At 36.6% G+C, this 15173-nt stretch overlaps 1 protein-coding gene across 3 annotated transcripts in view; it reads right to left on the minus strand.

Moving 5' to 3' along the window:
• The window catches only part of ATG7 (autophagy related 7), a 102145-nt gene that overhangs the window by 53434 nt on the left and 33538 nt on the right, over positions 1-15173 (minus strand). For all 3 annotated transcript variants that reach the window (XM_018086269.1, XM_018086268.1, XM_025896478.1), the window contains one exon: positions 3057-3179. In XM_018086269.1, the coding sequence (XP_017941758.1) occupies positions 3057-3179 (123 nt within the window). The remainder of the gene's footprint in view (positions 1-3056; positions 3180-15173) is intronic.

The following is a 15173-nucleotide window of genomic DNA, read 5'->3' on the forward strand; positions in this document are numbered from 1 at the left end:
CAGAGTCTCTTGCTGAAGCTGTACATAAATATCTAACCGGTATAAAAAAAAAAAAAAATCAAAAAAGTTCCATAGAACCTAAATTAAAGCCAGATGTGGAAAAAGCAGATGCCTGAAATTTACTGTCATTTCAAGATAGAATAGAAACACTTGCTAATATTACTATTTACTGAGTAAATTGTCATGAAGGAAGTCACGTGGAATATTTATAATTTCCTGATGCATCTCACATCAAAGAAGTAAGTGCTTTATTAACTAAAATTCCTGCAATACGTGTCAAAGTTAAACCACAAACTAAATCTGTATTATGATTGCTACTCTGCACATTGAACTAGGATTATATTCTTATCAGTCATTTTAAAAAGACGAGGTAAAGCATGTCAAGATGGCATTAATACTTGGGTCAACAGTCCAGTTCTGGAACAGGAAACTGAACAATGCAAGTAAAAAAGATATTCAGTAAGTGAAAAGTCTCCCATATCTTACTGCAAGTTGTATTGCTTTAATCTGGGAAAATGCAGTCTGTGCTAATAATGTAGGGAGGGAGAGTTTTTATGGAAACTTCAGGCCATCCAAAACTGTTCTGTCACTCCTACGGAACTCGCATAACTTACCCAGAATCTCTTTTAAGCAACTCAAATTTAGAAGCAATTTCTCATCAAAGCAATTACATACACACATCATGAAAGTAGCTAAGCATTTAGGTGAATTTAAAATAAAAAACCAAGAAAAAGTTTCAGTGTGTGATTTCACTTAAGATGCTGAAGCATAAGACCAGCATGACAGTTTTGCTGACTGCAACAAAACACTCTAAGCAAAACATTCAATTAAATCCTCTTAATGGATCAACATTTTAAGAGCAATCCTTTTTAAAAAAGCACAAGATTGAGTTGTTTCCCTATCAGATGCAAATTTATCAGTCAAATATCAGTGATTTTGCATGCAGAATTACAACCTGATTATGATGCTGCTGCAGTAAATATGAGGTTGGATGACATTTAACTTTACAAGTCTATTTTCTTTACAGTGCAGAAATAGCACTGGTGAAATTTTACTAAACAAGAGGAAAGGAAAATCTTCAGTTACTAGAAACCATTTTTATGGTCTCCAAACCCACCAATAACCTATAAAATCTCTCCGAAGAGTTTGCATGCTGAAAGGCACATAACTCCTTAACAGAACAATCAAATATTCTATTCACCAAAAGAGCCCATAAATGTCTTATGAAACCTCTCAGTACTTTTGCTGCAGTCTTTAGAACATAACAAGAATATCTCAGACCAATCTAAGGAGCACCAACCTTAACAAATCTAATGCTTCCATTTAGAGAACACATTCTGCCAACAGCAGCTCCAAAGTAGCCAGAAACCTGAAAAACCATTTTGCAGACCTCACACTAACCAACTGCAGTGTGAGAAAAATGAGCTCAAAATACAAGAATAATTCAGCAGAAAATATATTAAAAGCACTCTCTTGTGCATCTAAAAAAATTAAAATTTGCCCCCAATTATGTACTGAGGGGGTAGTGGGAGACCCCAAAACAACCTCTTTGATTTTAAGAGCCAACAGTGGTAAAATGCAACAAAAGAATAGGTCTTTTAATCCGAAGCAAGCAAGCATGCTCCAGAATCTGCAGATAATCTGCCTATCAGACCTTAACCTTCATAAACACAGACTTTATCAAGACTATTATACTAGTTAATCCTGATAAAACAGATGAATTTTTACAAAAATATACCAATACTACAGGGAAGCAATCAAGAAAAGTCACTGGTTTTATGGCAGTTAGGCTAATTTGAAAGCATTAGCTCTGCAAATATTTTGTATGTCAGTTTTTCCACGTATGAGTAATGATTTCATCACATAAACCTCAGCATTGAACCAAAAGATTTTTTGAAAGCACACTAATTCCATTTTTACTATAAACTTTGAACTTCAGTAAGTTGCAATAAACTCACACCTGACTCCACATTTTGTAGAAAGTATCTAAAACTTCATAAACAAACACCTGTGGACACACTGAAACCGCAAAAGAAATTTATTGACTGATGTCTGCAAAATAATACATTACTAACTAGGGCAATTGTAATTGTTTTTACATTTTACATTAGCAGTCTAAAAGTCAGGCATGGCAATCAGACCACAATTATTCTAACTGTTAATAAGTGGTACGTGTTAAATGGTGTTTCTTCTCCTTTCTTGGATCCCTCTCATATATATATTTAAATATTTTCTAGGTATTACCAGGCTGATTTAAGAATGCATCAGGTATTTTACAGTTTAATGTTTCCAGCATCTGCTCCAATTATTTTAAAAGGTTAAAACACGAAATAGAGAGCCAAGTTATCATTATCCCCCCCAACCTTATTAAGCAACACTGTTGAGCCATTTCCAGCTGAAAAAACAGCTCCACCATTTGCACAGGCTGCAGTAACTCAATAATCACTTCAGAAACATCCATGTGATATGACTATGCCAAAATTAAATTATGATGTAGAGTGGTATAGACACTGGTAGATGGAGTAGGGAACACTAATCATTACTAAAATACAATATTAAAACAGATACCTGAGCAACCTGATCTAGTGAGAGGTCCATGGCAGGGGGATTGGAACTAGATGATCTTTAAGGTCCCTCCCTACCCAGGCCATTCTATGATTCTGATACCTGTTTCATTTTTTATGGAACACACTCAGCTATCACAACTCTTTAGATAGTGTTATTGCTCATGAGATCAAAACATACCCCAATTTCTTCCCACATTCCAACTTTTGTCACTAGACAAACAGCATTGTTTTCCCCATACTACAGTCCCTCAAGCAGTATAATAATTACATTTTAATTGACCTAAAATGGTAATTGATTTCCTTATACCACATAACACAAGTCACTTATTTCCTTTAAAAGCAGTATCTGAAAGCCCAGGATACAAAAAGTTACAAGTAATTTAAGAGAATGTCCAAATCACTGAGTAAATCAAATACCACTGCTTGATTCTATCAGTGATTCATTTAATCACATGGCTAATTCTTAAAATCCAAATTGTATTTTCTTACCTCTGCAGCTTGTGTCTCCTGGTGTAATAAAGTTAGACCTGTCAAATCTTCCAAGAAGGAATGTGAAGAATTAAAAACTTTAGCTAGGAAATTAAACCCTTCTTGCTCATACTGTTCAAGGACCTGTCAAATAAACAAACAGAAAAATATTTAAAATATAATACCCATAACATGATCCGTCATCATATTTTGCTCACAAAATAAAAGCACAAACTTTCTTATGCTCAGAAAATGACTGTATATTGTAAGCAGCTAAAAATTTCCCCAACTTTATTCCTAAAGTGAGGAAAGGTGAGGGCAAGAGGGAACAGAAGAGGGTTTAAGATTTCCTGGTTTAAACACGCCTTTAAGCTTGTAACAAGACAGATGATATGGCAAGAAGTAACACTTCGCTGCAAAGTCATGAAAGCAGCATTTGAGTTACACAAAACACAATAAAAGACTGTTCCAATGTATCAGTTGAAGGGAAAGAACCATGCTGGGACAGACTGAAAAATTCCCCGATTCAGTGTCCAAGTCCAACATCCTCCCAGTCTCCAGTGATTCATGGTTCTGAGATTATTGTATCTTAAAGCACTCTCTATTTTTCTGCTCTAATCTTCACAGTTTATCTTTTATTTGGAGAATTTTACAGACTCCTACAAGAACTGTGAGGAAGATTTTAGCTTATGCTCGTCTCAATCCCCCGACCATGAAGAATTTTACTTCGCACAGCTTTAGCTTAGATAAACTATTTGCCAGGCTGATTTCAATCCAGTGTGATGGAGATTAAGGGAACAGAAGAAAAATGTCAAAGATGATTCCACAAGTTTTGTGAAAGCAGGTAGCCAGAAAATGGAAGGAACTTATGACTGAGCAACACAGTATCTGCTGTTTCCCCATTTTTGTTCCAGGTTCTACCATTGATTATTTAATACCCTGGTTTGCTGTCACCAGGCTTACAGATGAAGCAGCTGAGCTTGACAGACTCCAAAGTAACTTTTCCTACAGAGGTTTGTGTAGCAGAGCAGGATGCATGTAGGGATCTCAAAACCACACAATATTTAAATACAAAGGAGAAATATAAATGACATCAGAGCTAGAGAGGCAGGAGAAGGATCAGCAGGATCACCCTGGATCAGAAGAGGCAAGCTTTTCAGAAGAGTGGAAATGAGAGTTCCATTATGAATTCATCTAACTCATCCAAATCACAGAACCCTAGAATGACTTGTGTTGGAAGGGGTCTTAAAGCTCATCTTGTTCAAACCCCTGGCATGGGCAGGGACACCTTCCACTAGCCCAGGTTGCTCCAAGCCCTGTCCAACCTGGCCTTGGACACTTCCAGGGACGGAGCAGCCACAGGTTCCCTGGACAACCTGTGCCAGGGTGTCAACACCCACACAGAGAAGTATTTCTTCCTAATATATAATTTAAACCTACTCTCTTTCAGTTTGAAGCCATTCCCCCTTGTCTGTCACTACAGTTCCTGATGGACAGTCCCTCTCTGGCCTCCTTGTAGCCCCTTCAGACACTGGAAGGTGCTCTGAGGTCTTCACACAACCTTCTCTTCTCCAGGCTGAACAGCCCCAACTTCCTCAACTGGTCTTCACAACTTACTCTCAGCAATCTTATTCTTCTCCAGTTTAACAATTCCTAATTGTCTCAAATAACCTTTGCATTGATAAATCTTAAAACTGTGGAAACTTGCACCATCCGATAGCACTTTTCAGCAAAACACGTCCAGTGAGCTTTTACACCGAGTCCTACAGGAATTCAAACTCATTTAAAAACATATTCATATTTAGCTGACAGAATTGTAAGTTTACTGATAAAACCAGACTAGGATCTTCACTCAGATTTTCATGCAAAATGTCCATTTAGCAGCAAAATTATCTAATGCATTCTTAGGTTTCAAAAAAACACAAAGAGAAACAACAGAAACACAACTATGAAAAAGACAGATGTAGGTGACTATAGCAAACACGTGGCACCTTCTTGACCACACTTTATGCTCCTAAAGTAGATAAAACCAGCACTTAGTGTTCTCTTACTAAACCAGCAGAAATCGTTCTTCACGCTTTATTTATTTATTTATTTATTTTGTCATAAGTGGGGTTTTGTGTATTTGTTCATTGACCCATAACATAACAAGAAATCAAAAAAGAAAAAAGGAAAGGAAAAAAGATATTAAAATATTATTAGAGGCATTTCTTTGTGTTTTGTTTGTGGTTTTTTATTCCAGAGAAACAAAGTAATCTGAACGTTCACAATGCAATGCAGAGAACTGTACAACGTCAGCATTTCATTTGAGATGTGTCCTCTTAACATTATCCCAGTCAAATTGCACTGTGGATAGACACATACATTTAATGACTCTTCTGTGTTTCAAAATTAAAATATACCAACTGAAGTGCAGAAATCTCTTGCATCTGGCTCTTTGTGAAATACTGTATGCAGATGCCAACTTCTAAGCTTAGAATGTATTCACAGCCCTGCCTGTGCATATCCCCCAAAAGCTATCAGTGTTCTCCAGTGTGCTGCTGGTGCCATTTGTTGGAACCACAATCCAGAGCTCAGGAGGCAGATTTTTGGTGATGCAGGCCAGGTTATAGGTCATGGCACACTGAAACCATTTCCAGCCTATACACAATAAACTCTAGCCTTATTTTAAAATTTTACAGCATATCCATGAAATGCAGGGACAACAACATTAATATATTTTGGTCTCTTCCCAGAGGTAAAACTTGCTAAAGATGTAAACTATCTTGGGATATGCAAATTTTATGAGCAGAGGCAGGAATTGAGTGCAACCTTACTACATACAAGTCATTTATCAAACAGCCTTTAAATCTGGCTGACGTTGTTACTCAGCTGTGCTTTAATCCTCATTTCCAAAAAACCTGTGACTCAGGCCTGAAGTGAGAACTTCCAGGTATTGCTTCCTCACTAAGTACATGAATTCAGTGTGCCAGGGTGCTCTGCATGAACTGCCCTGGTTTATTTTCTCCCTGTAGCAACTCCATCATGCCATCCTGCTCTGTGGCAGTGACTTTCCACAGTGCTACAATGGCAAACTTAGGTTTGGATAACAAATTTGAGTATAGCTGCAGTATCTGAAATACTTAAAGTACGAAAAAAAAGGAATATTTTTTCTTCTACTAGCAACCAGAGAAACCTGAAGAGCTTTACTGAAAAATGTACTTGCTGATTATAATTGCTTGCTTTTTATAATGAGAGCAGCCTGCTGAATAGAAGTATCTGTTAACTACTTTTAAATCTGAAATCCCAGTCACATGGCCCAACAAACTTCATAGCAAGGAGCCAAAGGACCTGGCAGCAGCACTCTGCTGCCTGAGCAGTGGTGGTACCATTAAAGAAGACATACATTACAATGAAATCCTTTTAATATATACGCAGCGACTCAAAGAGCATTTTGTCACCGTCAGGGATTTTATTTCCCAGTTCAGACAATTAAAACTTTACAATGCCACAAAAAGGATAAACACCTTTAACCTTTACTACACAAATTCAGTAGCAGCTGTTCTCTGATAAATGTAACATGGCATATATTTGTTCAGTAGCCACTGAACAGACCTCAGAAAGAAAAAAGAATGAGGAAAAATAAAACTCATCTCAGATTCCTATGCCAGGAGACCACATAGGGACACTCTGTGGATCATCAGGAATAATGCCAGTCAAGATAACAAATGGACACAAAATAATTCTAAAAAAATTTTCCAGATTTAATAAGTTGGCATGAGCTTGCTTTTGCACTTCTGAACAATTCTCTTTGCTGCTGACACTACACTTGGAACCAATGTGATCATTCTGAATAACAGCTTTATGGAAGGAAAATACTTGAGAGATGTTCTAATTTTTATTACTATTGATCTCAAAGTATTTAGTCGCAGATGTGAAAAATCCTGCATAAACTTTTCCTGGGAATAAAAGTGTCTCTACCCAGTCATATGTCACTATGCAGCAATTAATTTTCTCAAGCAGAAAAAAACTGCAAAACAGCAACAACAAAAAGAACCAGAAGGGTATAATTCTAGCACCAGGTCTGGAAAGGTGGAGCAATAAAGATTTATTAGGGCATTCTTATCTTTTTTCTCACTTGTAGGTCATTTGTTAGATCTTAGGAGGAGAACTGGAAAGTACCATGTCCTCTATTTCAGAGCAGCTACAGGAGAATCCACATTTTAGTGGAACAAACGAAGCTGTGGATGCACATTATCACAACAGGGCCAAATTAATGTATTGCCAAAGTCTCCCATGTAAACAATTCCCAGTAACCTATTTCATGAGCAATCTTTTTATACTCGTCTGTTTACTGAAGGAAAAAAAAACAAATATCATGGCAGGAGGAAAGAAATGCAGACCCAGAGTAAAAGAACTTGTTTTGAAACGGGAAACAGATGTGCAGCCTTTGTGTTATATTCTTTTTAACAATATTCTGCACAAAGAAGTCTCAGTTTGCTGGGTAGAAAGACATCCAGAAAGAGAATCGGGCTCCAGCACTGCTTTATATCATAAAAGTTAATATCTGGTTAAGTAAGCACACAAAAAACAAGCTCCTAACCCAAAGAACCTGGCTACTGATGCAAAACTGGCTTATGGTTTATGCCTTATTTCTGTCACAGAAATTTAAAACTTTTCACCAGTATTTACATTTGGTTTGGCTTTTTTCTTTCCTAGGCATTTTGCATCTGCAGAGCTTGAAACAGTGTTGTTTACCTTCCAGGAAAAATAAAAAAATTATTATTAAAACTAGATGGACTGTTTACACTAAGAAAGATCTATGAGTAGCCCACCTCCAAAATGAGGGGTGCTGTGTTTTACACTCTTCCTGGCTTTAAACACTTTCTTCAAAGATGACAGAACACTTCCCTCCCTGTCCTGCCTCTTTCAAAGGGGGCAGATACTTCACTAAACATTTCAGAGTCAGGAAAATCACAATATTCAATGTTCCATTTAGAAATTTGACATGTCTACATATATTTTTGCACACTGTTAACTATCTGGTTATCACAGGCGAAGCACAGAATAGAAAACTACCATGTAGCTTGAAAAAAGAGATATTTCAGTTTCAACAGCTACTTGGAAAATAAGACAGACACGTAAAAGTCTTGCCAGGTCCCCTCTTCAAAGTTCAATGTATCTGCTATTAAAACAGTAAGTTTAGTGAAGGATGACAATGCTGTGAAGAATCCTCTTAAATGAGAAGATAATAAGCTGAACCATCAGGACCTTGGGCCCAGGCAGTTGCACAGCACTGCTAATGTTCAAAATTTTATCATGAGACCCATAACTTTGGTTTCCTTAAAAAACCCTCATCTCCTAGACTCTTGCCTTTTCATGAAGTTCTCAATTTTTATTGCCATTTGATATTGAGAAGTTGTAAAAAAAAAGTCTAATAAGGTGATGCTGTAATACATCTCTGAAAAAGAATGCAACAGAACTGCACTTTTGTGAAAATCAGGTAGTGATTTTTCAGGGACTCAGTTCATGATATTGGGAAAAAAAAAGTCTGATAATGTTACATGAGCATAAAATTGATTCTTAAAACACTTCACCTTTAGATAATATTCCAAGTGCATTCACACATGACTAAGTTTTAAGAACAAGACCACAGAAAAAAGTTTTGAAAAACGCTGCACTCCAGGCCCACACTGAACAAGGCTACTCTGGAAACACGGGATAGTTATAAGTTACAAGGCAAAAATTGCATAATTTTTGGCTCACGTCCAAATAATTAAAACACCCTCTGCATACACAATTCTCTCCTTACCTTCCCATAATCAGTATTAAAAATGAGAGCAAATCAGTCTCAAACCTTACCTAATCTGAGTACAATGTGCTGAAAAATCATTTAAGGAACAGATCGCTGCTTTAATTTAAGAGTAGGAATGTATTCAGACAAATGTGTTTTGTCTGTTGCTATTTCCTACAGTAATTTTGAATGACAGTGGACAGAAAATGGAATACTAACTAACTGAAAGGTCTCAACAAGATTTTTTTTCTGCTTAGAACTTTTCAGTTTCTCCTGAAAAAAGAAACAAAGGAAAAAAGAGGAAAAGTAGAGTTCTTAGAATTTTAAGATATGTCGATCTTGCCAACATTTAGTTCTTGGGAGCTGCATGCATTCTGAGCTTTTCTGAAATGACCTTGATGGGCTTTATACAAAAGTAATCATTTTTCCTGATACGAATTGATAGAGTAATAATACAGACAAAACTACAAGATTTTTATTTTAGCTACTCTTTCCTTTCTAAAATATTTCTCACCAATTAAACATAACAGCATTTGCAGATTCCAGTCAATACAAGGACTCTACTGCACAGCATACAAGTTTAAGGCACTCCCTGCCAGAAAGCATTAGTAAATAGAAAGGTAAGAGGAGAAAGGAACAGAGAGCATAAGAAAATAAACATCTCCATTCTAGAGATGAAGAAAGAGGAACAAAAGAGTTTTCTAGTAGCCAATACCATTAGATCATCTGTCCTGACCTCTTTTAACACACTGGTATATCTTTAAGTCACCTAATTGCCATTTCCTGCTTGCTCCATGTTTTACAGCGGATGGATATTAACAACTTTATTTATCCCCATTCTACTTCCTGTCCAGAATTTATGCTGATTAGCTCATCAGCAGTTACAACATGCTTGGCTCCAGTTCATTCTGGCATTAGTCACCATCTATTGTACAACAACTCAAAAAGCCCTTCTCTTTCCCCAGTCCCATCCAAGGGCATTGAAAATTTAGGGCTGGATAACACGTCCCATATATGGGGACAGACATCCAGAGCACAGTCCTGGGGTTTGCCTCGAAGGGACAGTCCAGAAGCAGCAGAGATTCCCTAATGCTGGGAGTGAAGCAAGGGCACTTCCCCAACATCTAAGAAAATGATTCTTCTCACAGAAAAGCAACTGCCTGATGCTGAAGGCTGCTTTGGCTGCATGTATAATTTGATTATACAAAGACAGGAGCAGTCCATCTCTGAAGGGTTGATTTAAGCAAGTCAAAAGCCCGTACTGGGTACTGCACATAAAGTCATTTATTCCATCCAGCTTTCCCCGGCCGTCAGCACTTCAACAATAAGGCATGGTCTGTCAGACATTGAGCACCCAAACCCATCACTGCCTCAAACAGAAACTGCAGCTGCTCAGTAGTTTCAGATCTAGGCTTAAAACCCCAGATTTTGTAGGCTATTTCAGAGCAGAGGATTTCACTGTCTGGATGTGTACAATATCTATGCAAAATCACACTGGAGGAACAGCAGTATTTTCTTCAAAACTGTATTTAGTGGATTTCATAAATTTGAACTGTTTTATCATCTTTTTAAATTAAATTTCCTTCACTCTTTTCCAATTTCAAAGAAAACAGAAGCAATTCTGCAGAGACACAGATATGGGCAACCCTGTAGAAATGTGGAAAAATTGAATAAAAGTCAAACTTAACTTTAACTGTTCAACAATGCCTACATGGGCTTTTCTAAACAAAACAACTGCTTTCCAGTAAAGCAAGGCTGATGATTTAAGTTTAACTAAAGAAAAAAGGCATTGATGTAGACCACTCCTGTCAAAGACTGCAATGAGGAGAATGCAGAAAAACATAAAAGAAACAATTATAATAATTAAAAATATAAAAGTGTACTGTGTCTATGAATATGCATTGAACCCTTGGAATAACAGAGCAATAAATAAGGGAATAGGAGGCATTAGATATTTTAAGTCAAAGTGGTTTAGTTCGGTTTTGTTTTTACTGACAGAAAATGAATTCTGTAACAGCTTTACAGAGATCTGACAAGGCAGTACCTAATTGCCATTAGAATAAATTATTACAAATGGTATTCTAGGCACAGTTAGGTATTGAACATGTCAATACTAGAAAACTGCAATGATGCTGTCTTTTTCCAGATTGATAGTCCTTTACTTTGTACTAATTGTAGTTAAAATGTAATTGAATCGAAGGAACAATAAATATTGGGAAAAAAACCCAACAACAAAAACCCAATCTTCTAAGACCCACAGAATTTAATTTAAATGCAACAGAAATACAACCTGTCAGAAATATTAATCCATTGTTTTTAAGAGTGACAGGTTTCTTCTTCCCCTTAAAAAGCAGCATTTTAAAGTAAGTTAAACTTAACTTACTTTGGAAAATTAATTTTATTCATGGTTCAGAAACTATATAAGTATTTTCACTTCAAGACTTCAATCAATTCCATTTTTTTCTTTTAGTTCAGATAATACAGACTTCTGTTTAATGGACTTCATAAACCATTCTCTCTCCCACTCAGGACTGTTTAGAATAATATCTTACATCCATTTAAGGTCACTGAACAATTACTGGAACATATTTTTACTACTTTTAATGCTATTTAACTTGGAAAGAAGTAAATGAGTCAATGTCTCGGACCAATCAGTCACACCAGCTGCTTCTTGGACTGAACTCTGGGACGCTCTGCAACATAACTTTGATTCTACCATCTAACATGGTACATTGCCACAGCAGCATGAATGGACATGCTATTTCACTGAAACATCAGGAAACAACAAATTGACCAAATAAAATAAATACAGAACAACAAAATAATTTGTTTACTTCTCTGAAGGGCAAAAAGGTGTTATCTATTTACTAGCAAGGGATTCTTCATCTAGCAACTTTACTACTCCAAAATCAGAAGTAATAACAACAGAACTGCTTATTTTCTAGAGCAAAAGGAAGAGAGAATAACATGAATTTCAGAGTTTTATGTTCTCTGTTCTTTTTTTTCTCCCTTCCTCTTTGTCTTTCCCTTTCAAGAAACCTCCTTAATTATTTAATCAGCAGAGTTCAGAACTTCCAGTGCAAAGAACACAATACTGAAGAATGGTTCCTAAAACACTTTGCAGTAAACCTGCACTCTATCCGCTCCCTTGTGTTGTGAAGGTAAGACCCCAAACCAGAATGATCTGGGAAGGAATGTGGTTTACTCTGTTATTTTCAATGCCAAGTTGTACCTACACTCCCTAAGATTGTAATAGTTGCATTTGCCATGCAGAGAAGTCTTACCTGATGAAGACAAGTGGACTGGAGACAATAAATACAATTATCTTTGGATTGGGGGCTGAGTAATAAAAACCGGTTTTGTTCAGCAAAGTATGAAAGACACAAACCTTCAGTTTTCAAATTTAAAGACAGTTGCAAACACCCACACTCAAAACAAGTGCTTGGACACTGCATATCCAGCTGCTACCTTGGGAAAGATCTACCTCTCCTGAAGTCAGAAGTTATGAAACGCATCCTCATCTCAGAGCCCTGAACACAAAACAGATCCTCACCCATGTGAAAGTATTTGGATGGGTGGTTTAGTATGACAAGACACACACTGATCTTTCACTTTGTATAAACAATGTCAATTAATACAGATCAATACACTAACAAAAGAATCTGAAATGGAATAATGTCTCCTCGATTTCCCATGGAGAAGCACAATTTCTTCTCCTTAAAAGAAACAGTAAGTAATAATAGCAAGAAATTAGTCCCCACTGTAACTCCAACTAAATTACAACAGAGAATAAGAATGTAGTCAAAAAGAGAAAAAAAAAAGTCTCCTGAATTCTTTTTTACTTGATAGATTTATCTTAATTGAAGAAAATGTAACAGTAAATTGATTAAGAAGCCATTTCACAGATATGTTAGAAGTTGAAACACAGAAACAATGGAACGGTTAGGAGCAATTGTTTGTTAAAGACATCCAACATCATCATGTCTGGTGGGGCAGAAGAGCACAAGTAAATGCTGCCAGCAGCAGCACTGGTTAAAGTTCTAAACTATCCTTGTGAGCTGCCTGAGTTTTTAAATAACCTTATTTCTTTTCAGTACCTTAATATAAAGTGTAATATAAAGTTTTGCTTTGTTTTTAAAAATCCTCTCTTCTGTTGACACTGGGGGGCTGTTTGATGTCAACGACTTATGTTATCTATTAAACATGGATCAACCTGCATCCACCACCTCTGAACAGCTGGTGCAAAAGATCCACCATTTCCCACTCACAATTCAGCCAGAGTAGTGCCAACACATGGCAGTCTCCTGCTTGCTGAATTTTGGTAAAGGGCACGATTTAAGAGTTGACATGAATATGTTCTATCTTTCCCCATGTCCCTTCCTTTCACAAGGAGCTGTTCTGTGCAAGTTCAGCACTACCGTCTTCATGTAGGATTAGCCATGATGTTCCCAGTCATCACGAAGGACTAAGCAAGAAGTAACTTCCCCACTCACCTACACATACTTCATTAAAACCATGTATTTTTTCTCAGATATAGGACAGAGATAATGAGCTCTCTCTTACCCTATTAGATTCAGTGTTGTTATTGTTCCATTATATATATATACACACATACATGTTCCATTTTTCAATGATCACCTCTCCTGTCTGTACAGCCTCCACACCCTCTTCTCTGTAACTTTTAAGATTTCTGAGGTTCTTTATCACATTTGCTGCCCTCTAAGGGAACAAAATTCCACCATAATGGTCACATTACCGTGGTCATAATTTCTTAGCGTGTGATGTGGCATTCTCAGTCCACATCAGAGCTTCATTCTGTAAGTATCCTTTTACTTGGGATACTCTACATTATATTTTGTTGACTTTATTGTAAAAGTTCAGTATTTATAAAATAGTAAGACCAGGCAGTATTTTGAAGAATGCACACCTTTCAGGTAATGAGCAGTAAAACATCCTCACCGTGACTCATTTTGAAAAGATAAATCATTTCAATTCTCTCACTTAATTTAAAATTCATTTCCAGAGAGTAAAGGCTGCCTGATATTTCAAAAGTTATGGGCAAGATAATCCTGCCTCCTGCTTCCCCCAGTTAAAATGACATTTTTCAAAGAGCAAAAGTAAAAGTGATAAATTTCTATGCCAGCTTAAAAGTAAGAAAAGTACTAGATTTAACTCAGTATGTTGAAAATACGCCTAGGTGTACCTATGAGACATTCTTCAAGTCTGAATGAAATCTGCCCAATATTACAGAGGCTGCACTGTAAATGGATGAGCCAAATGTTAACATATGTAAATTCAGGAAATAAGGAAAGTTATAAATGGACTTGGTTATGCAGACTCAGTGTTACAGTACAGCTCCAGAATTAGCTCTTTTAAAACATTCTTTTAAATTTTTGAAACATTAATTCCTGAAGGACAAACTTTTCTCTTCATTTCCTTCATCATTTCTGCAAGCTCTGTAAGAGTTGGCTTTTTTTAGTACAGGAAAAGACCAAGGCTTTTTTCCCCCCCATGATTTTTACATCTCTAACATCAGCACAATACTTGAATTGAGAAATGTAGAATATAAAATGCTTCAAGAGTTTCACTGACAGGGTGTACAATATGCTACTACTGGGAGAAAGCAAACAGGAATGTTTTTCTCAGTGCAGCTGGGGCAAATATGAAGGGACTTGCTGGAATCAAAATTAAAATTATGTCAACTGAAAAACACCAGTAAGTTGAATATTGCAAGTTCCTGTCATAACTGATCAGAACAGTTTAAAGTAAAAATGCATGCACAGCAGTCAGCAGATGAGAACAATGAAAGCATTGTTAAGTCCACATGATGATAGATTTAAAAACTGAAACACTCACAAGCAACTTACACAACCCAGGCACTCAGTAAATGTCACAGCAAAAGTGTTTAATGTATTCCTGGGATGTTAAAAGGGGAAAACATTTGCAATTGTAGGGGACTATCTTGACTGAAAGCAGAAATTGTAACATAATGCCTAGAATACCATCCCTGATCCCAGTGTCTGTCTCTTCCTGACATGCGATGAAACTGAAAAACATTTAATGCTAAGTCAGTGAGATTACTCAGTGGTTAAAAAAACTACATCAGCAGCTCAAGTTTTCAGCACACTGAATGGAGAGTTGAGAAAGAACTTGAAAATTAGTAGACATACTTACAGTGATTTTTTAAAATTTCGTAGTGGAAATAATTACATGAGAATGATTGTAGTAGGGGAAGGAGAAAATATCTTTAAGGAAAACAAGCCAGCTTTCCAGCACATGGATGATAAATCCTATCTCAGGAGGAAATGTGAGATCTATGTAAAAACAGAGGGGGCATCTGTGTATCCAAGTTGGTTGGTAGCAAT

Source organism: Manacus vitellinus, unplaced genomic scaffold, assembly GCF_001715985.3.
Source record: "Manacus vitellinus isolate BGI_N305 unplaced genomic scaffold, ASM171598v3 scaffold_91_pilon, whole genome shotgun sequence".
NCBI lineage: Eukaryota > Metazoa > Chordata > Aves > Passeriformes > Pipridae > Manacus > Manacus vitellinus.